A 26,202-nucleotide genomic window follows, 5' to 3' on the forward strand; every position below is an offset into this window, starting at 1 on the left:
GGGCAACCCTTGGAGGACCAAATGCCAGCAGTTGGTGGAGCAATGTGTGTAACTTGAATGTGGGAGGCTAGTTTCTACCCACACTTGCACAGCTTCTCTATCCTCCATCTAGTCCAGGATGCATTGTCAGAGTTCAAGGCCAGGCAAAAACACTGGAGGAGGAGGAGGAGGAGGAGGAGGAGGAGGAGGAGGAGGAGGAGGAGGGTGTGGAGGAGGAGGTGTGAAGAGGGGCTGGTGAGGGGCGTGGCTTGGTCAGAAGGGGTGTGGCTGGGGAGGGTGTGTGGTTTGGGGAACATTCTGAGGGCCAGAGAGAGACCTGGAGGGCCTGATCCCTTGCCTCTGCTCCTCAGTAATGGGGCCAAGCGGCAACTGATTGCAGGTCTTTTACCACTTAGAATAAGGTTGCCAGATTTTTTTCAATGAATCCAGGGACACTTTTCAACTTCAGTCGGAATGGATGGATTTTGTCAGGGGACTGATTTCTAAATCCGGGGACTATCCCTGGGAAACGGGGACGTCTGGTAACCTTAACTTAGAATGACACGGAGAGTCTATGAAACAAGAGCCACTCCAACCAACAAGGACCCTGTTCCAGTGCATGAACTGAAGATTAACCTTATCTCCGGGCCCTTTGATCCCCAGCAGGAACAACAGGTTGGATGCAGGAGCTCCAAAGCTTCTTCTCGTGAGGCTGCCAAGTAAGTCAGACAACAGACCAGAAATCAGAGCAGGAGTGGTTGGCTGGAGGCAGGCAGGAAGGCCCCCCAAAGACATCCACAATTAGGAAGCCGCGCTGCCGGTGCTGCTGGAGTGGTGCTAATCTTGTGAAATTGTGTGGGTGGGCAGATCTGCTTGGCAAGGAACCAGGCTTCCTAATTCTAGAAATGTGGGGACTGGCTGCGGTTAATAGCATAAGAGGAGTCCAGACCCTCTAAGTTGTCCCTATTTTGCAGGGAAAGTCCTGGATTTACAGAAGCCCTCCATGTTTCTGATTTGTTCTCGGAATGTCCCACTTTTCCTTAAGACATCCCTACTATCATCAGAGAAATGTTAGAGGGAATGGAGTTATGCGACCCCCAAGCCAAGGAGATAAGTAACTATATAACCTTTAGAAGACCTCTGACGGCAGCCCAGTACAGGGAAGTTTTTTTAATGGTTAATGTTTTAAAATGTTTCTATATATGTTGGAAGCCTCCCAGCATAGCTGGGAGTATTATTATTATTATTATTATTTATTATTATTAAATATCCCTGTTTTCATCAGAGAAATGTTGGAGGGTATGAGAGTCTGGTGGATCAGGCCAGCATCCCGTTCTCACAATGGCCAATCAGATGGCCCTGTGGGACCCAGGCACAAGAGCACTCCTCCCTCCCGAGGTTTCCAGCTGCTTGCACCCAGAAGCATTTATTGCCCTCTGACTGCGGAGATGGAACATAGCCATTGTGTCTAGTAGCCATTGATAGGCTTATCCTCCATGAATTTCTCCAATCCCGAGTGAGTTGTTCAGAAGGTGAGGGAGGGATGCTCTGTACGTGCTCAGAGCAACTCATCCATTTTGCAAAGGTGATGGTTGTGGCGGGATAAATCCCAGCTAATGCCATAACATTGCTTATTTGATCCCCGGGGATGAAACTAAATTAGGATGCCATATGATTTCCTGCTGGGCACCAATAAGTTGATGGAGCCAGGTGGGTGTGAGAGGACATGGTAAGCACTGGGCTGTTCTCTCTCTCTCTCTTTCTCTTTCTCTTCTCTCTCTCTCTCTCTCTCTCTCTCTCTCTCTCTCTCTCTCTCTCTCTCTCTCAAGGGTCTCCCTGCTCCTTGTTGTACTAAGCTGTCACTGCCCTCTGCTGGGCTCTGCCACCATCAGCCAGGATGGTGCCTGATGAAGAGGCACAAGAAGTAAAGGAGAAAATAAATCAGGTTCACTTTGCATGTAAAAGGGATTCTGACTAATTCAGACTTCCTGAAGGAACACACAAGCCAAAACACATGCATCTTTCAAAATACTCACTTCTCAGAATGTTACAATGCAGATCTCAAGCGGAGAAACAGATGCATATAAATGTATATATTAGCGAAAACAGCATCCAAAATTATTAGGGCGAGATTGCTTTGCAAATGCATGTGTTAGATAAGACTGTTTGTGTGTGTATATACATGGAAAAATGTACACTAAAATGTTGGTGAATTTTCATGAGCTTTTTAAGGAGGAGGAGGAGGAGGAGGAGGAAGAATGCAAAATGATGCGGAATAGTGGAGATTGGGAAAATGAGCAACTGAGAGAATCTGAAATATATATTCGCCTCCCTAGGTATACCATAGCTGACACACTGAAAGGCAGGGACAACAGCCTAGAGACCCTGGGTTAGGTCTGGGTCATATGTTCATCCCAGGAAACCTGGAATCTCATCCAATTATTGCCATATTGCTGGACCCCAGCCAGCCCCTCAAACAATCAAATGATAAACCCCACTGGCATTAACTAGGAATTCTACCTCACCTTTCCTTGGCCTTTCTTTTCCTTTGCCTCAGTTTTCTTGAGCTCCCAATTCCTTTGGAATCTGTCTGTAATATTTAAACTGTTACGTAGACTCCTGGCTTCTGATACAGTAATTTGAAATACAGGTGGATGGAGGGATAATTATACAGGTTCACCTTGCATGGCTGTTGTATGCAAAGGATTACTATTCTAACCTATGCAAAGTACTTTGAACAACCTAAAGCACTACATAAGTGCTAAAAATATTAATCATTATTGGAAGATTCATGCAGGATTACAGGAGTTCATCTCTCTGACATTCTTTTGGTTACACAGCAGTTGGAATCCAATTTATGGTAAAACAAGCAAAAAGATTATGAAGGAAGCTGTAGGGTGGGAAAGGAATAAGGTCAAAAAGAAGCAATGAATATTGGCAGCGGTTTTGGGGGGGGTCAGGTGCAAACAGAAGCTTGAACTTTGCTCTTTTCAACAACTACTAGCATATTTATTTACTTATTCATTTCAGAAGCTGCTTAGTCAAAGAGCTCTCCAAGCAGAGTGCAAATAAAATTAAAGCTACAATGCAGCTAAAAATCAACAAAACTATTTTAAAAAGCACTTAAAATTGTTATAATTAAAACACAGATCAAATCAGTAAACAATTGAAATGTGAATTGTTGTTTTTAGTCATTATGTCGAGCTACGGCAATACCTTTAAACGCCTTCAATCGTGTGACTCTAAAGTTCCCATATGTGCTGGAAGACCGTCTGTGAAATAATGACTATCTGGAGAAGCCTAGAAACTCTTCCTTGCAAAGTGGCAAGGAAAACAATATCCCAAGCTGGGACCCTCCAGACAAGAGAAAATAAGTGTGTGCTGTACAGCATTTCTTAACGCTTATGGCTTACTACATCCAGGTTATGTCCCTTAGGGCCCCATGTTGGCAAAGGCTGCCCTAACCCCTTTGGAATAGAAGGGGCAATCCATCCCAGTTCACTCATTCTATATATCAACATACTCAGAACTCAAGAGAATAAATGACACATTTTTACGACTTTACAGAAATTTGACTAGTGTGAGCCATGAGCAGGAAGGTTCAGGTGACAGAGAGGAAGTCCTCATTCTGAAGAATAGGCAGCCCTACTGAGTCAACCATGCCTGTGGCTCTCATCCATAATCATGACGCAGTAATATGCACTTTCTCTATCCGAGAGCATGTCTGGCTTCCTCCCAGCATCTGCTCAGCAGCATCTCATTTCTGGATTCTATGTTTTAATCCTAACCAATGCTGGTGATTCAGAACTCCTAGCCTGGGCAATGCATAATCCCCGTGGGCCTCTGGACACGCCTTCCAAATAGTCACCAACAAACAGTGGCTATGAGTTATTCCTTTTCTGGGAGAGAATTCTTGGCAGAGAGCCCTTAGGCCCATCCAGGCATCCTTTCGATGGAGCAACTGTATGATTTGTGCTCTTGAAGGTATCAAAGTGGTTATCCACAAGCCCACTTTTAACACTGTTTACACCCGCAAAAGTTTAATGGTGGACAGGCCACTTTCTTTCCAGTTGGTGCATATGCTGGAACACCCTGCTGAAATCCTGTAACTTTTCATCATACAAATATCCCTGGGTGCTTTTGCTGAACAGTGCTAGAGTGCAAGAGTGACTCTCCAGATGGCAATAATGGGGAAGCATCACAGAACAACTCAGAAGGAGAAATGATGTGTGAACGCAGCCCAGTACAAATCCACTGCTAACCCACTGTGATTGCAGCCTTTTCACACAGAGGCCAGCCACATGCCTAAGGGAAGCCCATAAGCAGCAAAACAGCTCTGGATCTGTAGAAGATTTGGAGAGGCAGGTATCATCACCCAGGCAGCACTTAAAGCCCAGGGAATGTAATTCTTCTGAATGTCCAGCTAACTCCAAGGCACCAATTTGAAAAGCTTTAAAAGAGGATTAGACAAATGCATAGAGGGTAAGGCTATGAATGGCTTCTAGCCACAATGGCTATATTCTACGTCCACTATTGGATGCAGTGTGCTTCTGAATACCAGCTACTGGGGATCTGTTGTACTCATGTCCTGCTTGTGGTTGGCTGCTGTGAGAATATGATGCTGGACTAGATTGGCCATTGACCTGGTCTTTCAGAGTTCTTCTTAGGTTCTTATTTAGTCATACGAAGCTGTCTTAAACCAGTTGCAGACCATTGATCCACCTAGCCCAGGATAGCCTACTGACTAGTAATGCCTCCCCCAGAGTCTCTTCGGCTGGGGTCTCTGGAGATGCTGGGAACCTTCTTCATGCAAAGCAGATACTCCATCACTCCCTACCGACAACAGTCCTTTTCTGTGGTCAATCTGATCTATGCATCATGCAGCATGTTGGCTGAACTGAGTCTGGATTGCCTATGCTGATCTGGAAGGATTCTGAGTGGGCTGAAGTGTGGGGCAACCCAGTTGTGTTCCAAGGGGTGCTGGATTAGGTGGCCCCTAGGTCACGTCCATCTCCTGAATTCAGGGGTTAAGAAACCAAGCAAGTAATCAGCTAGCAAGTCTGCAAGAATGAGAAACCACACAGGCTGTTTGAAGAACAATTTGCCTAGAAGAAATTTATTGTAGCTTAAGCTTTTGTGGGCAACAGCCCATTGGATGCCGGGTTCTTGCTCATGCATGCAGAAAGGAGATGCAGCAGCCCAGAGATCCTTGCCCTGCCAGGATAAATGCCTTGGCGTTGGGTGCTGAAGGCTGCACCCAGCCACTGATGCTCCCATTGCTGGGGGCAGATGGCAGCAGATGGATGCTTTTCATTAGTCGTCCTTTCTTATTGCTGCCATTCATCCTTGGTGAAGAAAGCTTAGGAGGTGCTGCAGGTCTGATGGTCTGTGTCTTATCTGTGGCTGAGATTTCTTGCAATATTGAGGCCACACATCCCCAAAGACATAGTGTAAAACGCTCCTTCTGAAAGCTTAGATCTCATGATTGCTCCCAATGTAAAATAAAGTCACCACCCCTATACGAAAGCGTCCTGGCATTCCCCCACAACCAGTCCGTTTTCACTCTGTTCTCTTTCAGCCCAGTACACTCAGCTACAAAGCAACCCACACAATGACCAATGTCTTTCCCGTATTGGTCTCTACAGCCACAGCAGGCACTGTAGCTCTCCAACATTTTGACTTCACCCCCGAAGGGTGAAGTCCAATGTCTTCCAAAGTCCCCTGAGACAGACAGATGCTGCCAACCTTTTCATTAACCCCACCCCAGTCTGTGCTCTTCTATGGATGGGCCCCATATGTCTGCTGCTCATATTTCCTCTGCCCCTTTAGAGGAAGGGCCATCATAGCTTAGTGGTATAACATCAACTTTGCATGCAGAAGGTCCCAGATTCAATCCTTAGCATCTCTAGCTAGGGCTAGGAAATACTCCTGTCTGAAAGCCTGGAGAGTCACTGCCAATCAGTGTAGGATCCATGGTCTGACCCAGCAAAAGATAGCTTCTGATCTGTCAGTGCAAGTATTCTTACATCACCTGATTTTTTTTGGGGGGGGGGCAAACTTGGGAGTCTGTGGGCACCAGTTGTGATGCATGGGTATCAAGGTTTCAGGCAATCCTATCCCTCTCATGCAGAAAAACAAGAAGAGTTATTACCAGGTAGTTTATTCAATATTCACAGAGAGAGATGAAGGAATGTAGTTTCTCTTAGTTAATGGCATGGCTCCAAGTAAAGTCCCATCCCCTCAGTCCCTCCTATTCTACGTCACCCCTACGCCAGCTGAACTGTGCTTTCTGCCTCTCAGTTTTCTGTTCTATTACACTCAAGGCACGCCTGGTTCTGGGAGACGGGGGTGAGTCAGGAATGCTTTCAAGAGACACTGGGTCTGTAAGCTGTCTCTCCCCTAGTGCTTCTTCCTGCTGCTCTCCCAATATTTCCCAGCTCCTTCCCTCTGCAGCCTCGGAACTATGACCTCCTGCAAACCACTGTTCTAAATCTATACTGTCCTCTTCTCGGGAAGGTGCAAGAAGAGGGGGGCAGATGGTTCCCACCATTCCTCCTTAGCCCAGCCCCTGACAGTGGGTGGGTGGGTGAGTGTTTGCACCCAGCGAGTTCTCCCCAGTCCTATTCCACCCCGATTTTGTTGTTTGGCCACATCCCCACCCAAAATCCTTCCTCTTCATCTCACACATTTCCACATACAAGAGTGGGTTTTCTAAAGCTCGCATTGCCAGGTGGTATAATGGTTAGAGTGTTGGACTATGACAGGGCAGACCAGAGTTTGAATCCCCATTCAGCCATGTAGTTAGCTGGGTGACCTTGGGCCAGTCACTTGCCTAACCTACCTCACAGAGTTGTTGCAAGGACTTAAATGGGGAGGAGGAGAACTATGCACATTGCTTCAAGATCCTTGGAGGGGAAGGTGGTATATAAATGTATATAATAAACAAACAACAACAACAACAACAACAACAATATATAGACATTTACATCTGTAGGATGGTATGAAGTACACCAGGAAGGTTTAAAAGGCCCAGCCCAGGGTCTTTATGACTGAGAGACGTTTGTCCCAGTCCTGCGACTTGAAGTCCTGGGAATTAAACCTGGCTTGTTTTTTTTTGTTTTTTCCCCTGCATGCATAGAATGTACTGTACCAGTGAGTTACTGCCTCTTCCCTAAATGCTTCCCCCCCCCCTTGGTTGCATCATCCTTGTATCATCACTCTGATTCAAGATGGAACTTTGTTATTCCAGAACTCTCATCAGCATGAAAATCCCTACATGTGTGCGATGGTGTTTTGTTTTTCTCCCTTTTGAAAATCTCTGTAAAATCTCTTGCTCTTCCACGTGCCGTTTGCTGATTACTCAGGCGGCTCCCTTGGCTCACACGCACACAGGCTTTTCTGCTGCTGCCCTGACATTTGAGCAAGCAACATTTCATCTGATCCAAAGCAGCTTTCTTACATACTCCCAAGGAAGTTGCATTACAACACGACCTGGTCAGCACCCACTCCTTGTCTCAAGCGAAGCCTGCTTTTCCAAGGCAAGGGATGGTGTGCTATGTGGAGACATTGCTGTGCCAGTCAAGGCACTGTTCCCTTCCCGGGGAAGCTTGCCTTACTACTGAGTCAGACGATTGGTTCCCCTAGCTCAGGTTTGTCTACACTAACAGCCAGGGGGTTTCCAAGGTTTCAGACAGGGTCCCCCCACCCACCCAACCCTACTTAGAGATGCTGGAGACGGGATCTGAGGCCTTCTGCACCCAAAGCATGTGCTTCACCAGGGGACTAAGATTCCATTCCTCCTGGTTCTGAATAAAGGGCTGGCTTAAATAGGATCACAGCAAACCGCTTTCTACCCAGTCAGACCACTAGGTTCATCTGGCTCAATATTGTCTACACCAGGTGTGAGGAACCTTTGTCCCTCCAGGTCGGGTTGCCAGGTCAGAAGCATCCCAGACCCTGAGATTTCAGGGCTCAAACTTGAAACCTAGGGATGGGCCCTGGTGATGTCACTGAGGCAATCCCCAGTGATGTCATGGAGGGTGATGTCATTAAGCATGATGCAGTAAACATTGGCCACAATCGTCGAGAGCATGTCGTTCAAACAAAAACACAGTCTAACAAATTAGCAGATATGTTATTGGCTGGAAGTTAAACCTTAGCTAAAGTAGGTTGATCCCAGGTCCAACTTAATAAAAACCATTTTTTAAAGGCACTCTCCCCCATGTGGAGAGAAGAAGAAGAAGAAGAAGAAGAAGAAGAAGAAGAAGAAGAAGAAGAAGAAGAAGAAGAAGAAGAAGAAGAAGAAGAAGAAGAAGAAGAAGAAGAAGAAGAAGAAGAAGAAGATAAAGGGAGTTTGGATTTGATATCCCGCTTTATCACTACCCGAAGGAGTCTCAAAGCGGCTAACAATCTCCTTTCCCCTCCTCCCCCACAACAGACACCCTGTGAGGTGGGTGGGGCTGAGAGACTTCAGAGAAGTGTGACTAGCCCAAGGTCACCCAGCAGCTGCATGTGGAGGAGCGGAGACGCGAACCCGGTTCCCCAGATTACGAGTCTACCGCTCTTAACCACTACACCACACTGGCTCTCTGGAGATTCAAGCCCCCCATCTGCCCCCTGGAGGGGGGCAGACAAACCTGGAGACTCCAGAGCAACCTCGAGGTGATGCTGAACTGCAACTCCCATCATCCCTGGCCCAAAGCCATTTTAGTTGGAGCTGATTGGAGGTCTCCATACTATGCTAACTGCAACAGATCTCCAGGGTTTCCAAGAGGATATTTTCCCAGCTGCACCTGCAGAAGCCGGGGGTAGAACCTGGGACTGCCTGCATGCAGAAGGGAAGCTTCGCCACTGAGCTGCAGCAGCTGCTTTCCAGCTGGCAGGAGATTGGAGGAGAAAAGGGTTGTTTTTTAACCAGAGCTGCCACCCCAGACCCTTTGATCTGAGCCTCTTCTTCCCTGTGTTATCAGTGAGGGGCTGCCAACCCTGCTCCACTGGGACTGCGAGGGGCTACACTCCTCTTGCCCCCATCAGAAAGAAAGAGCTGTTTCCTCTTGCTGGGCCAAGGGAGCCACTGCAGCCATACAGCTCCGTGTCCCAAGTGAGCCGGCAGGCAGGTTAATTATAACAAATGGCTGTAATTAGCAGAAGGAAAATCAATGCAGGAAAAATCACCCTCCTGCTGCCTCTTGTTTTTCAACATGGATAATTGCCTGGGACACAGGTCAGCACTTTGGAGAAGGAGGCTTCTTCAGTCAGTTTCTTTCTTTCTTTCTTTCTTTCTTTCTTTCTTTCTCTCTCTCTCTCTCTCTCTCTCTCTCTCTCTCTCTCTCTCTCACACACACACACACACACACACTCTTACCTCGGAGGAAGTTTCACCAAATACAGCATTAAACTGGACTTACATTCTATCTATCATCTATCTATCTATCTATCTATCTCTCTATCTATCTCTCTATCTATCTCTCTATCTCTCTCTCTCTAGCTATCTAGCTATCTACCGTATATTCCAGCGTATAAGACAACTGGGCGTTTAATACGACCCCCAACTTTTCCAGTTAAAATATAGAGTTTGGGATATACTCGCTGTATAAGAAATATGACCCGGCGTATAAGACAACCCCCGACTTTTGATAAGATTTTTCTGGGTTAAAAGTAGTCTTATACGCAGGAATATACAGTATCTATCTATCTCATCTAACTACCAGCCCACCAACCAAAAACAACAGGGCTTATATCTTGAATAGACATTGTTAGGATTGTGCTGACACATGGGATTTTCCTGAACGGAGGGTGCTTTCTTTCTTTCTTTCTTTCTTTCTTTCTTTCTTTCTTTCTTTCTTTCTTTCTTTCAAGATGCTTTGGGAACTTAGCTGGTCTGAAAAGAGGTAATGTAAATAAATTCAGTAAACTGTGTATTATAAATGCTGCACAGACATTTTCACCCAGGCATCTTTTGCTTAAATTTGCACAGCCTCACAGACAGTCTTAATGTTTCTGTTCATGTCTGGAGGAGCAGAGATGTGAGTTGAAGAACAGAACATCCACTGTTTTTAACCTGGCCTTTCAAACATGGGAATCTGGGCCAAGGGAACCTCAGTTGTGGTCCTCCCGGTCTCAGGGTTCCCATTCTAGGCTATACCGCTCACTTGGTCCAAGCCCCACTTTCCTTGAATGCTTTTGGCTCCCACTTGCCTGGGAGGAGAGGGGTGTGAATGGAAACCTCTGACTGGCTAAGAGCCTCGTTTATTGCTTCCCCCATTTTTGTCTCCATTTTGACTGCCCTCCCACCCACTGCGGCCACGTAGCCCCAGGTGCGAATATGGCCATGAGCGAATATGGCCTCTGGGCTGGAAAAGGGCCATAGCGCAGTGGTTAGGGCATCTGCCTTGCAAGCAGAAGGTCACAGGTTTAATCCTTGACATCTCCAGGTAGGGCTAGGAATGAGCCCAGTTTGCAATCCCGGAGAACTGTTGCCAGTCAGTGCAGACAATACTACCGGTAAGCTAGATGCTCCGATGGCCTGACGCAGTAGGAGGCAGCTTCCTGCGTTCTTGTCTCTGATCTAGACTACACAGATGGCTGGCATGGATGGGTTAAAAATATATCGAGAATACAAAATGTGCTCATTGCTGTGGCGCTGAAAACATCGGAGAGCTGAAAACCTGCCTGGCTGAACACTCAGCGGATTCAATAAAAGCACCGTGGGATTAATTCTGCGACGCTGCCTTAATGTTTGGAAGAGGGCTTTGAATTGACAGGCAAGTCCCACTATTGACGGATTTCAGCCGCATCCCAAAGTATTTATCTGTTCAGCAGCAACAAATCGTTGATGACTCATTCGTCAGCACTAATTCTCCTCCTCTTCATGTTTGTTGTACATTCACTCTCTGCCCCCCCTTGTAGGTTTTTCTCAGCCTGCAATTTCATTTTTATTGTTTGCCGCCGAACACTCCAACATCTGAAGGTCATTTTTTAATTCAAAAGTTCTTCCCAGAAATGCCTACACATCCGCTCTCGCCTCCCACCCACTTTGTGCAACAGGCACCTCTAACATGCCCTCCTCTTTCCACCGTGAGCCTGTCCCTGAACGTAACTACGTGGAGGCACATGCCGCCGGAGACACACCGCGTCCTTGGAACAGTGATGAGGAGACCCCTCCTGAGAAAGCTGGCGATTGGCTCGATCTCTCTAACTCAGCAGCGGCAACCTGGCAACACAGCTTCCTCTCCCTACGAAAGGGAGGCTCACAGAGCATATGCAGAGTGGGTACACCTCCCCTCAAAGGGCCCTTGCCTTTTGCACACATCCACCCTTCCTTCCAAGGTGCAAGAGGGAGGGCATTAGTGGCTATGGCAGGAGGAGGAGGAGAGCAGAGCCCAATGCTGGCTGTGAAGACACAAGCCACAGTGGCCGCTGTCCAGAGCCCTCTGAGACAGCATGTCTTCCTCCATGTGGTGCCCTCCAGGTGTTTGGGAATACAACTCCCATGAGCCGCAGTTGGCTCAGCCCAATGGAAGTTATGGTCCAAAACAGCTGGAGGGCACCAGGTTGGGGAAGGCAGAGGTGGGGAACATTTTTCAGCCTGAGGTTCACATTCTCTTCAGGCCAATATGCCCGCAGTGGTGGTACCGTAGGGGATCAGAAGCAAAGGTGGGCAGAGCAGTTTGTTGAAGTTTTATATTTGCAGAGTAGGTTAGTTTCTGCTCATTCACAGCCTCCTTCATGCTGCTCCAGAGAGTAGGACTCGAACCCATGGATTCAAGTGACAAGAAAGGAGATTCCAACTCAACATCAGGAAGAACCTTCTGGCAGTTAGAGCTGTTTGACAGTGGAATGGACTCCCTCGGAAGGTGGTGGGCTCTCCTTCCTTGGAGGCTTTTGAGCAAAGGTTGGGTAGTCATCAGTTATGGATGCTTTAGTTAAGGTTCCTGCATTGCAGGGGGTTGGACTAGATGACCCTGAGGCCCCTTGCAACTCTGAAATTCTGTCATTCTGTGATTCATTTGAAGGAAACCAAACTCTGGATGTGCTTGGAACCACAGGAGTCTCCTAAATAAATAAGCCGTATCTTAAACCGCTGCTTGACTCTTCAGTCCCGAGAGCCTCCTATTGATGTCTTCACCAAGCCAGGGTGAGATGTGTCAAAGAATCCCTGGTAAAAAGCAAAGAGACGTTTGACTCGAGCACATCCAAACTGACTGTGTGAATCAGCCAGAATGCTCAGTCCCGTCCCCTCCGGCCCAATCAGTCAGTGACTTTTTTGTGGTCCACGGAGCCAAGAGGCCTCCTTCCTTCCCCCTCGCAGAGCAGCCCAGGTTCAGCTGCCTGGGCCAAGTAGCTGCCAGAGAGTCAGGCTAATTAAGCCGCTCAGTCAAAAGGTCGGCATTTGCTAATTAAATGAGTGTTAACAAGTGCCTGGGAGCCAAAAGGAGAAGGCGGGGGAAAGAGAGTCGGCTCCATCACATGCTGAATTAATATCAACATGGGTCCTTGGGGAGGGGGGCCCACTAGGCTTCCCCCTCTCAATAAGCAACGCTCACCCACAGATGAAAGGCTGTCCTTCTCTACGGCCATTTTTATACAATACGATCCAAGATCTTAAAAGACAGCTTGGTTTCTCCGAATGCAGCAAGGTGCCTTTTTATCAAGTCAAAGCATTGCCGATCTAAGCTAGTAAGCAGTGGCTTCTCCAGGGTTTCAGGCAGGGCACATTCTCAGCCCTACCTAGGGATGCCAGGAATTGAACCCTGGACCTTCGGCATACAAAGTGGATCATCTACCCACCAGGGGTGTTGCTCAGGGCACAAGCCCAGGGCATAAATCTGCATGATGTTTGCGTACGCTAATTTATATGCAGAGGTACAAACACGGGTCGATTTCAGAGGGAAAATGAAGTCTGGCTCTTGCTGTCAGGGCTTACTCTCACCCTCTCCTCAGTCTGTGGGCAAGAACTACTGGTGACGTATATAAGGAAACCAAAGCAAGTCTTATCCACCATCTAATGCAGGGTGGGGAATTTGTCAGCCCCAGAGCCACATTTCTTTCTGGGCCGCCCACCAGATGCCAGTGGAGGGCAGGACCAGATGCAAAAGTGGACAGAGCAACAAATGCAAAGTTTACCTTTCTATGGTAAGTTGGTTTCTACGCACACTTACATATCCTGCTCTGTCCTCCATCCAGACAAGCAAGAGGCACATTTGCCTGCTCCAAGTCACCATAGAGAGATGGAGATTTTGGAGATAGCAACTGATACCAAAGGCTGGGAAACTCACACTGTGGCTGCTTAACAATGTTTCCTTCCGCAGGCCCCGAGGATTAGGAGCCCCCTGGCAAAAGCAGCTGCCCGCTGTACCCTCATCAAGCTCCGTGAGGCCTCTGCCAAGCAGGCAAGCATGTCCCCCTCACAACCTGCCAGCACCCGGGATTTGATCAAGCTGGGCGAGTTCACTATGACTCCTGTTCCTCCACTGGGGTCTCTTTCTAGTTCACAGCGCGTGTTAGCAGCTTCCCTGTGCCTGCAAGATGATTGACAGCTCTGGGGAAGATTCTGCTCATAGCGGGGCAGCCCAGAAGAAAGAGCATCCTCAGCAGGGCCAAAGGGTGGGGATCTCCATCTGTCAATTTCCTTCCCAGTTTGCTCCTGACAGCTCCATAGGAGTGGGCCAATCTCAGCTCCTGTTTAAAAAAAACAAAACAGATTCATGGAGGAAAGGGCTATCAATGACTACTAGACACAATGGCTATGTTCGATCTCAAGTGTAGAGGCAGTATGCTTTTCCTAACAGTTACTTGGGAGCACAAGTGAGGAGAGCTAGTGGGCTTTCTGATTGACCAGTGTGAGGTCAGGATGCTGGACTAGATAAGCCTGAGGTTTGATCTCAGGTTTGATGGGGAACAAGTAGAATGATAAAAGCAGAGCTGTATGGTGAGGACCAGGTAGGGGAGCAGGAAATAGAACCCAGAGGAAAGCTGAAAAGGGCATCCCATGATTTGAGAAGCACCTTGGACCACCGGCAGAGAAAGCATCACCCTTCCACCTGCCAGGAGGCACAGCCAACGTTTTGTCTTGTGTGCAAGGCTGTGCGTCACAATGCGCAGGGAAAGGGCAGCGCTCGTTGCCGCATGCGCTAGGACGGAAGTCACTGCCTGCACTCGGAGGCAGCGGCTTCTGCAAAGCAGGAACATTACTCAGAGTAGCCCCTTCCCATCTGTGCTCCCAGCCATGGCAGGTGCCCAAGAGTCTGCCTAGGACCAGAGCCCAGCAAAAGAGAAGCTGCGCTGGCTGAACACGCAAAGTGGGCAGCATTTCCTGCCTCTAATGAGAACAATTTGCAATGCTGGCTGCTTCCTGGTGAAGTCTCTGGAACACAGAGTTTCCCTTGAAATTTGCTTGATAGAGTAGAAGGCATGCTAAACTTCATTGTCCAAGGAGCTCTGATGTCCTAGTCTCTGCAGAAATTCAGTTCCTTCTAGAATGGAGGAGGGATCCACCCATTAGTGACACGGGTGGCACTGTGGTCTAAACCACTGAACCTAGGGCTTGCTGATCAGAAGGTTGGAGGTCGAATCCCTGCAACAGGGTGAGCTCCCATTGCTGTGTCCCAGATTATGCCAACCTAGCAGTTTGAAAGCACGTAGTGCAAGTAGATAAATAGGTACCTCCCTGGTGGGAAGGTAAACAGCGTTTCCGTGCGCTGCTCTGGTTTCGCCAGAAACAGCTTAGTCATGCTGGCCACATGACCTGGAAAAACTGTCTGCAGACAAACGCCAGCTCCCCCGGCCAGTAAAGTGAGATGAGCGCTGCAACCCCAGAGTTGTTCGCGACTGGACTTAACTGTCAGGAGTCCTTTACCTTTTAGAATGGAGGAGGGATCCAGCCACGGCAGCACGCATTTACCGCAATTTTGTCAAGGCACCCAAGGGGGTTTATAATTTTAAAAATAACTAAAACAAATAAATGATATTAAATGTAAAGAGCAGGGTGAGGGTGGAGGAGAAGAGAAAGATGCAGAGGTATTCACAAAGGAGAGATTTATGCCAAGGTCAGATTGGCTAGTGCCAATATCTCATCTTTTCTGCTCTTCTCTTGCTCTTTTATTGTGAAACAGCTCAGATGGATTGATCTAGTGCAGCCCTGCCTTTCAGAAATGGCCTTTTCACTCATTGAAATTCTTACCCTATAATTAGGGGTGTGCACATGCTGGAGGGGGCCATGGCCTAGCCTCAGGAACACAGGAAGCTGCATGATATGGAGTCAGACCCATGGTTCAATCTTGCTCAAAATTGTCCAGCATGACTGGCAGCAGCTGTCCAGGGTTTTAGACAGGGAGCCTTTTCCCCAGCTCTATCTTAAGATGCTGGACATTGAACTTGGGAACTTCCGCAGGTCGTGCAGATGTTCTGCCATTTTCCCCCAAACCCTTTGTCTTTCCCAAGAGTTTTAAGGCTGAGCAGTGAATCAGGAAGTCACCAGTTCTCAGACTGTCATCCACATTTGGAATATAGAAATTATCATCTACCATGCAGGGTTGTTGCAATTATTGAGATGGTGGATAAAGCATGCCTCAACTACTCTGAAGCACTATGTAAAATATATATATTATGGTAGCAGCTCTTCCATGTTAGAAGCAACGAGCCAAAAGAGTCGCCATGGAGACATAAGAGTATGAGATTATTAATCCTGGGATCATGGGTTTGAACCCCATGTTGGGCAAAAGATTCTTGCATTGCAGACGGTTGCACTAGATGACCCTCATGGTGTCTTCCAACTCTATGATTCTATTTCTCACTCTCTCAATAGGTACTGCAAAGAAAGAAAATTTTCTGCAATTGCAACAACTCACCTTGTGAAGCACTAGGGAAAGCGATACCTAAACAAAGTCTAGTTTCTGCACTGCCATCTTGTGGCATCTTGAGTCGGATGGTCCTGGTCATTAATTACTCTTTCAAAGCGAAGCGGAGCTGAGAAACTAAAGAGGCAGGGAGTGAGGGAAAGGTACCAAAGGAGAGATCAAATCTGATCACAAAGGTCAGCTCCTCAAGACAGGAGTCTCCAGGGTACTTCCATGTGGGTTATATAGAGAGGAAATCCTGGAAACAAAACTCTGTTACTTTCAACAACTTGAGTGTTAAACTCACAGTACTGCTAAACTGAGGGATGACTGCCACCAAGTGGAACCAACATGTACCTGCATGTCTCTCTTTGAAAAAAATTCCCACAAGAAAGGGAATGTGAGGAGGCCATGTGAAGAGGAGGCGGCTGCGAACGGGCCAGGGGTGGGGGTGGAAGAGAAGGAGCCCGGTTTTCGGGAGGAGGTCCCCTTTCTTGTGGGAGCCTCTTAAACAAGCTCAAGAGTGAAATGACCCCAGAGAAGCTGCAGAAGAGGGAGGAGGAAGAGTTCAACACTGGGCCCCTTTCTGTTCTCACCCAGTCTGTCAAAAACAATACTCAGGTGCTGATCAACTTTGAAAAAAATGCCATGGAGAGGATTTCTCCTTTGGCTTCTCTAGATGTGCACTCCTTCAGTCTTCAAAAAAGAACCTCTAAAGCATTGGCATGGGCTTTGAGAGGCAGATTTATTAGACTTGTTAAAAATGAATTCTCTCATGGTGGTCAAAACAAGAAATGTGATAGCCACGTTAGTTATTTTGGCACAAGCATTCATGGGCCAGAACCCATTTTCTCAGTTGCATGAAGCATATTTGCAATGGCTGTCCTGGAATGTCAAGCAGTTTAACCCCAGCACCCGGTACATGATCATATGTGGACACAGGGGACTGAACCTGTACTTAGAAATGAATTAACTTTAGATTTATTCAGCTTCCATCCATCACGTGCAAGCCTAGTATGAAGAGGTTAGACAAAACCACACCAAGTTTGGCAGGATTTCAAACAGTGCAGAGGCTTCATGTGCAAGCTCCCACTGCAGAACAAAAAGCACCACTCCAAGCTGTGAAATTTCCGAGCCAAACAAGAGATGCAATTGTCCTCCCAAATATACTATTGGAGCAATGCGCACATTGAGTCTATGGAGCATTAAGAGAGGGGCAGTACCTCCGGTAGGTGACACATCGTGCTCCTTCTGGGGTAGTTTGTCCACCTTCGGTCCCCACCATGCACTCGGCTCTTACCTATAGCAGCTGTCATAATGCAAGTGACAATACCCTGGGAACAGTTTCAACTGGCAAGCTGAATCAGGTGAGTGTAGCCAATGGGTCTCAAACCCTCAGTAAGTTAGGGACATTCTCTGCATGCAAAGACAGGCTCCAGTGGACTGAGCGAACAAAACTAATAGTGGATCCAACAGTCAAGGTGTCACATGCTGTACAGGGAAGTGAGGGGCAGATGGGGCATGCCAACCTGTAAAGGTAGCTCACCAAGAAGGAAAACTCTGGTCCTAAACCTCTGCTGCTTTGTGGAATATCTTCAGGGGGAAAGGCGAAGAAGCAAACTCTACAAAAATCTGGAATGGAGTCCCCAAGACAGTTGGATGGCATCTTGTACACCTCCTTCCGGCAACTCCTGCTGCCAAGCTGGTGCCAGGTATATTGCTCTTTCATTTGGAGCATGTGAGGCCAAGAGGGATCTTGTCATCTGGGCAGCCAGGACCTCCATACACACTGCCCAGGCATGTGCCCCAGGGGTCACTTCAGTGCCAACAGTGGTTTGACTTCACCCCGAGGCACACTCCATCGTCTCTAGAGACATGAGGATGCCAACTAATGTGTGCATACACCTATACCCCATTCCCAAATCCGCCTTTCTTCAGAGCAACATGTGACACCTACCTGCTCCGTGTCCAAAAAATTTCACAGAATGGACTGCTGAAGCATGAGGGGGATTTGTAACTTTACCTCCTCCAGATCTGTAGCATATCAAGAGAATTAATCTCCAGATGACCTGGCTTGGCTAGTAAAACTAAACCTGGCTTGTGGTTCCCATCCACTCCCATAGACACCCTCTAGTTCACACACTCAATTTTTCCAGCAGAGCTGAGTGATCAACCAAGCCCAGCTTCTATTAATTGACTACAGTAAGTACTTCACATTCATTTCCTCAATGGGATGCAGCGGAGGTGAAAAGGCAACTCATCCAGACAGTAAAGAGTACATTCCTGGAAAATAACTATATCGGATTCTCTGGTGGCTTGTTTGGTTTTCACTTCACTTCAGTTCAGTTCATTTTTGCTCTTATAAAACACCACACCTGGTCTACATTAATCCAGTAAGGAGTTGACACTTGAAATGGCCCTGTCGTGAATAAGAATCAGGTATCTCCGGTGAATCCCTTGCAAGATTCAGTGTAAAAAAAATTAAGAAGCCATCTTGTACCAAGTCAGAGCATTGGTTCATCTAGCTTGGTAAATGTCTGCACTGACAGCAGCTCTCTGGAGTTTCAGATGGGCAACATCCCCAGTCCTACAGGGGCTTGAACTGGGACCCTCTGCATCCAAAACCTGATGCTCTACCACTGAGCTATGGTTATATGAGGAACTTGCATTTATCATCTTCTGTTCTACTAAATACCGAAATTACCCAGCTCTGTATCTGCCAAAAGGGAACCTAAGTGGGCATGGAATGGTAGGTCACCCCTTTAATCCCACAACCAGGGGGTTAATAATATAAAATGGGATCCAACTAGCACTGCCTTCCATTCCCCAGGCTGCTTTAATACTGAAATCCCAAGAGGTACCAGCCTCCTTGCCCAACTACTGGAGTGCCCACAAAAAATGAGTGTGGATGAGATGGAGATGGCAAAGGGGCTATTGCTCAAGTGCCAGGATTCCCGGCCAAGTTGCTCTTCCCCACATCTCTTAAGACAAGCACCACATAGCTCCAAATCTATCCTTTATTGAGGTGCTCCAAACAAAGAGTTTATTTCTTCTTTTCCACATCCTGCTCTGCTGCTTCCTTGGCTCGCTTAGCCCGGATGCCAAAGAGTCGAGCATTTGCCCGGGCCATGCGCAGGCTGGCAAAAGCCTTGAAATTCTTCTCTTCCTCTGATATAACCCGGGCTTTCTCTTTTTTGTAGACCTAAGGAAAGAACCAGACAATCAGGGCACACACCAAAAAGCTGCTGCTTTCTTCCCACTTCTGATTCAATATTCGCCCACACTACTGCTCAATCTAACACTTTTCAGTCACAGGCTGTATATACAGTTTACCTTTAAAGCACATCCAAATCACATTCATTCCTTCAAAGAATTCTGGGCAGTGTAGTTTATCCCCCAGAGTTACAATTCCTAGCAACCCTCAACAAATTGCAGTGTCCAGAATTCTTTTGGGGACAAAATGTGCTCAAAATATATAATATGTATGCAGACTCAGCCATTTCTGTAGCAGCACTCTGAACACCAGAAGATCCTGCTGGATCAGGCCAATGTCCCATTTAGTCATGCATCTTGTTCTCACAGCGGCCAACAGGATACCCTAGGCCTAATGTGAAGCCTACAAGGAGAACCTAAGCATAACAGCACCCTCCCTCACTTATGATTCTGAGCAACTGGAGTTCAGAGACATACTGACAGTGGAGTTGGAACCCTCATGGCTAGTCCAGGCACAGAATCTAGTGATCAGTTAGAGGGACTGAAAATGAAGACGGTCAGCAGCAAAAGGCGTTGGATATAAACATACAAGATATCCACTTTTGCAATAAGAGGAACAATTATGGCCAGTCAGTCTCAAAAAGGAAGTAAGAATCAGGAAAGGCAACCAAAATGACCAACAGGCTGGAGCATCTTCTCTTATGAGGGAAGGCTAAAATATTTGGGGCTTTTCGGGGGATGGGGAGAAGCATAGTAGATAGCTTCCCTCTTTCATAATTCTAGAGCTCATGGGTCACCCAATTAAACTGACTGGCTGCAGGTTCAAGCTAGACTAGAGGAATAGACAAGAAGTCCTTTTCTACTCAATGACTAATTAACTTGTGGAACCCACTGCCACAAGATGTGACAATAGCCACTGGCTTAGGTGGCTTTCAAAGGAGATGAGACAAATTCATGTGGTAGGAGACAGTCAATGGTTTCTAGCTATAGTTGTATACTAGTTTATTTTACATTTACACACCACCTCTCAATATACTGGATTTCCAGGGCAGTCACTTTAATTCAATAAAACAAAATAAATAAATAAATTGAACGCCCATATCCAGAAATACAGCACTGAGTACCTCTTGCCGGAGGACAAGCAAGAGCAGAGAGGGCTGTTTTCTTTAAGCCCTGCTGCAGCTGGGCTTCCCAGAGGCACTGTGAGAAGCAAGGACTTTAGAAGAGACCGATCCCCAGCAGGAGTCCCCAAGGCTAACCACCTACTTGACTGCTTCTTTTTTAATATTCCATTTCTGTTTGAAATTCAGTAGCATCACGACTACCACCATTCGCTTCTTCAGATTTCATGTACAACTTACTTGAAAAACCAACCAACAACTTTCAATATTGATTGCAAACCTGTGTTTTGCAAGATTCCAAGCACATAACTATGTTTGAATGAATGACAAGTAGCCAACACACCATTGAAGCGGCTCCTTTTGTTAAGTCACAGAACATCATTTGACACCCAAGAAATACAGCCACTCTCAAGAGACCATTTCACTGAAGTTAGAAGCGGGAAATTTCCCATTACGAAGTCTATAAATTTCAAAGGAAAGATCTATGGAAGTCACTTACATTTTTGATGGGCATAACTGGTCCAGAGAGCTGTGTGGCCATCTTGAGCTCTTCAGCCTGTGGAGAGAAGAAAATGTTCAGGAATTAACGATTTATTCCACCCCACTTTTTTGGACAGTAAGAAAAAAAAACCTAGCTTGGATTATGTCATACAAGTGCTGAGGGAGCCTCTAAAAATCTTACTGTAGGGGTAAGGTTAGGTAGAGTTGAACACAAAGAATACCAAATTTTCCAGTTTAGCCTTATATTGCTGTCATCTCACTTTTCCTCAACATCTCTGCTCTCTCTCCAATACAGGTAACTGCATGGTCTTTAAAGACATATGTACGCACTTTGAGAATCATAGCAACTAAGGAAGAGGGCCCTAGAACAAACTTTTTTAAAAAATATTTTTTATTAAAGACTTCTTAAGTTTACAAATATACGTGCATTCTCATTTTTTTCAAGTTGCGTGTTCTACAGATCAGTTCCATTTGTTGTGAGACATTAGTGTTACATGCAATATTGGGTTGGGAAGAAAAGAGGGGGAGAGAGGGGGAGGGTGGGGTGGTGTGGTGAGTGGGGTGGTAATGCTTCTACTTAGTGGTTTTGTGTCAGCGTCACTTGTGGGGGTTATCTTTCTATTCGCTTGTTACATTTCCTCGATGGTGAGAGGGGTTGGGGGTGGCCTAGGGTGCGGTTGGTTGTCTTTGGTTGACTGTATTGGAACAAACTTGTGATGTTGTGGCTGAAGTAGCATGTGACCACCAGCAATGGAAAGCAGGTAGTGTTTCTGCCTCTTATACTGGATGCAAGCTTTTTTGTGCCCCAGTCGTAATCAAGTTCTCCTTGGAAGTTGTGTCCTTGGAAGTTTTATAGTGTGCTTTGCAGCACAGCTTTCGCCCCACCAGACTTATTAGAAATAAAGCTCTTTTCTCCTGCAACACCAACTTCCCCTGAAATTCTCCCCTATATACTTACTGCACTGTCGCCCTTCTTAGGGGCAGAAGGTTTCCGGGGAAAGAGAATGATCTTAGAGCGGTATTCCTTCAGCCGCTGCACATTTGCCTGCAGGGCTTCTGTTGACCTGTTACGGCGCCTGGGGTCCACTGAGATACCAATTGTCTGGGCAAACTTCTTGTGGATGCCAGCCATCTAGGGAAAGCATATTAACCTGAGACACAAGTAAAAGCAACTTGTACATTGCTAGCCCTATACCTGCTGTCGATGCAGAGCAGTCATCAGATGGAAAACTTCTTACTTGTCTACTTAACAATATTGATACTTTATATAATAGTATAGCAATGTTTTCAAAAAGTGTTGTTGCCCTGTTTTCTTTGTTTTTCTGTTAATGTATTAACAAAATATTTGTTTTGAAACTCTATAATATAAATTTTTTTACAAAGAGAATAAAAGCTTCAAAACATAAGTAATCACAGTACAGAGATTCCAGGGACAGAGACATCATCTGATTGAAAGGCTCTCAAAGAAATGACAAGAGGCTTGCAAGGGCAACAAAGAGAGACCTCCTGGCAGGATGCTAATGTACCTGGCCAAACAATTTTTCTCCAGTACCTAAAAAGAAATCTCCACCAAAATACTGAATAAAAATGTGTAAGGCTAAACTCTTGTCCTTTAAGCAATTAGAAATAGACAACAGAAGCATGTGGGTTTTAATTTTTAACAGCCTAAAGATCCTCCTCGTATAACCCACTCTGAAGGAACAGTGATTAGCTATACTATCGCTATAAATCTCTCCATCTGTTTAATTCAAGAACTTCCACTATAAATACAGAAACTAATCCTCCAAGAAATCTGATTCAACGAAGTTATTTGGTTATATGGAAGCCCCACCAACCACTGTACAAAACACATCAGATTCCTATAGATCTTAGCTCACATATAATAGGTCACAAGCCAAAACAACCTGTATTTCAGAGGCAGGCACTCATGTGTTAAGAGACACCAATGCTTTTTTACTTACTCTCAGCTCCTCCAAGCTGAATCCTCTACCAGCACGGACTTTTGTGTGGTATCGTACAGTGGGGCACCTCACAATTGGCCTAATTGGTCCAGATACCGGACGTGGAGCAATACGACGGGCCTTCGCCTGACGGGTCTTCCTCCTGGGTGCAGAAAGCAGTACAAAAAGGCTGTGTTAAACCTGTTGCCTCTCCAAATATAACCCTTACTGAGTTCCCCTTACAGATAAACTTGGGATTGGTTGCAAGGGAAAGAGGCATGAGGCAAGCATAAGAACAAAGGAAGTCCTGCTGGATCAGACCCAAGACCCATTTAGTCTAGCAACCAGGCCAATCAGACGCCTAAAGGAAGCCTGAAAGCAGGTCCCCAGTGCAACTGCTCCATGTAATTCCTAGCAGCTGGTATTCAGAAGCATACTGCCTCTCACAATGGAGGCAGAACTAGCGATCACTAGGAGCCACTGATAGCCTTATCATCCATGAATTCATCAAATCCTAGCACCATCTTGTGCAAATGAATTCCATAATTTGAGCAATGTGATGTGTGAAGCTATGCTCCTTTTGTATGTTTTATTGGGTGACCTGGAATTCTATTATGTGAGGAAAAAAATACGACTTCTTTCTCCAAATCATGCATAATTTTAAGCCTCATGTCCCTCCTTACTCACCTTCGCCCCCACCACAAACTACAAGTTTTAAATCTATCTTTTCCTTATAGGAGTTGCTCCAACCCCTTAATCATTTTGGTTGCCCTTCTCTGCACCTTTTTCCAGCTGAACAATATCATTTTTGAGATGTGGAAACCAGAACTACAGACAATATTTAACCTGCGGTAACACCAGAGATTGATAAAAAGGCATTAAGATATAGACAGTTGTTTTCAATCCTCCTTTAACTGGATAGAAATAAAAAAAAAGCTACAGCCATCAGCTTATATGGGTTCACAGGTTCATCAATGTGGTACAGCGATTCCGGAGAATTTTCATCATCTGGCTGAAGAACTGAACAAGTGTCTTGCAGACAAGCCAAAAATGGCAAGGCTCACACTTGCTTGCCTTTTGCATTATCCAGACAGCTGTATGTGAGCCAAGCACCGGACACAAAGAACACAAAATGCAATGGGCTCAGCAGACCTCACCTGCGGATCTTTCTAGCAGGCTGATTAAACCATGTGGCCACTCGTCTTTGCCAGTCTTTGTGAAAATGGGGATTCAAGATCATGCCATTCCGGCTGGGTGCCATGGCTCCTTATTTCCCTGAAAATATAAACAGTATGGATTAGACTCCTTATGATTTCCATTTTAACATCTCTTTTCAGCATACAAAATATTCTGTGAAGTATACTGGAGACATATAATGTCATGCCCTTCTAAGCCCAATGGAAACCTAGCATTTGGATTCCTAATTGTGCCAAAGCAAAGGTTGGAAACTTACAGGCAGAATGCAGTTATGATGCAGGAAACCTCTTTTACTAGTAATATTAGGAAGAGCTTTGATCCATTCATCAAACATCCCACTCTGTTTAACAATATCAAGCATGCACCACTCCAGTATCTCTTCTGCAAGAAACCTTACAACAACATAAGGAGCTACCAACTTGCTTAATTTTGGCTGGTCCTGGCTACAGTGATTGGAAGCAGCCCTTCATGGTTCAAAACCCTTCAACAGTAGATCCCAGAGAAGGAACTTTCTACATGTACTCCTGCTGAGCTATGGGGCCCTCCCTTACATATGAAACTGCTGTATAGGATCAGGCTATTGGTTCAGACTAGTACAGAGTCTTCTCTAGCAAGGCATTCCAAGATACTGTACTAGATATATTTTTTCCCCTTTCCTCCCCGCTCTTGTCTTATCCCTCAACCCCATATTGCCTATTAAGAGTACTGTCTCATTCTGAATGTGACTGACTTATATGAAGGATACTCAGACTTGAAAAGAGACTCTGTATATACTATTGTTACTCATGAAAACCTTTTTTTAAAATGATACTAAAGATCTAACTTGGAGCCTCTTGCCAATGCCCTATCAGAATGGTAAAATACGGGGTCATCCATGGCAAACTTACAAGGCTGCCTTCATTCAGATTCTGCATATTGCTCCACTGAGCCCAATACTGACTGATCTGGCTGGCTGTGGCTCTTCAAAGACTTCCTCGTCCTGCTATCCAAGAGCTTAAACCTGTGGCCTTCTGCAGGCAAAGCCTGTGTTACACCCACTAAACTAGACTCCATCCCCACACAGGAACCTACCTCACGCTGACTCAAACCTTGTTATGCTTAAGAAAAATGGTTTATTTCGCTATGAATAAGATAAAGCTGGTGGCTTTAAAACTGCTTGTTTTAAACGTTCAAAAGCTTGTTAGCATTCAGGGATACAATGCTAAAGGTAAAAGTAAAGGACCCCTGACAGTTAAGTCCAGTCGCAGACGACTCTGGGGTTGTGGCGCTCATCTCACTTTACAGGCCAAGGGAGCTACACTTGACTAAATCCCATAACGGGGGAACAATCTCTGCAGAGTCAACAATAAAATCCTCAGTGAACACCCAGCAAAACAAATGCCCTGCACGTCTTCAGGACATTACATTTTACGAGTTGTAAAAGGTCGTTCTTCACTAGCCAATATCACTCCGAAATACTGTAGCTGTGGCTTGACTAACAGGGCTACAAATCCTATTGATTGGTCCAATAATTCTTGGCCAGAGATAGAACCTGGTACCGCGATATATGAATGAGCTACGAGTGCCCCTGGGACGCTTGCTTCACTTACCAACCACTGGACGCTCTTGTGACAGCAGCCCCTCGAAGGCCGCTAGCCGTCCTACCCGAGGCGCCAGAGACTGGGCTTGGGCCCGCCTGCGTGCAAAGCCTGTGTGCTCCATTTCTGAGCTCTGGCTGGGCCTTTCTAAATAACGAGGCAGATCCAGAAACTCCATGGAGCGCAAAGGATCGCCTCTAACAACCAGGTAAGAGCCCATCAGTCTCCCCACCGGGACCCCATAATATTTCCGTAACGTCCACAAGACCCTCTAGAACCCCGGAGTCCGCCCCCGGAGTCCGCCATCCCCGCGCAGGCGACGGATGAAGACGGATAACCAACCAGGCCTCCCCCAGCACGAGAACTCACCTCCCGGGAGAGAAAATGGCCGGCCGGAAAAAGAAAGAATATCGCCAGGAACTCTGGGATATTTGAGCCGCCGTGCGTGACCCGGTTCAGGAAACGCGAAACGCTTCGTCCGCGGCCAATCAGGGAGAGGGAATTACCCTCACTGGCGTCAGCCGCTATGTCCAACACATTGTCTTGCCAGTATCAAAGATGGCGCCCAACTTAAAGGTAGCGCGGCCGTTCAATTCTGCCGGCTCGTAATGGGTGGAGGGGGCGCGGGAAGGTAGTCTCGTATTTAAACAGTCACATTTATTGTTCCTTTCCGTTTTGCATTTGACCCCACCCAGCATCGGGATATGGCCCCTGAAGGTTGGCCAGAGGGAAATGCAGTCATTGTGCTGAAAAATGCCCCTCTCCCCACAGGTTTATAATGTGTCTTTCCTTGGTATCAGCACGAGGCAATAGGTAACGCAAAGGAACAAACTACTGC

The 26,202-nt window shown here is 46.4% G+C and overlaps 1 protein-coding gene and 1 non-coding gene across 2 annotated transcripts; both read right to left on the reverse strand.

Moving 5' to 3' along the window:
• Positions 1-18,818: 18,818 nt before the first annotated feature.
• RPL13 (ribosomal protein L13) lies at positions 18,819-25,769 on the reverse strand. Its single transcript, XM_035120329.3, has 6 exons — positions 25,734-25,769; positions 23,748-23,865; positions 22,612-22,753; positions 21,609-21,782; positions 20,649-20,705; positions 18,819-19,017 (listed from the first exon to the last, which is right to left on the reverse strand). The coding sequence occupies exons 2-6, from the start codon at positions 23,849-23,851 to the stop codon at positions 18,859-18,861; spliced, it is 636 nt and encodes a 211-aa protein (XP_034976220.1). The 5' UTR covers positions 23,852-23,865; positions 25,734-25,769; the 3' UTR covers positions 18,819-18,858.
• Positions 23,518-23,596, reverse strand: LOC118088062 (small nucleolar RNA MBII-202). Its single transcript, XR_004692922.1, has one exon. It is a non-coding gene; the product is annotated as a small nucleolar RNA MBII-202 (small nucleolar RNA).
• Positions 25,770-26,202: the final 433 nt, after the last annotated feature.

This window comes from Zootoca vivipara, chromosome 6 (genome assembly GCF_965207765.1).
Source record: "Zootoca vivipara chromosome 6, rZooViv2.hap1.1, whole genome shotgun sequence".
Lineage (NCBI taxonomy): Eukaryota > Metazoa > Chordata > Lepidosauria > Squamata > Lacertidae > Zootoca > Zootoca vivipara.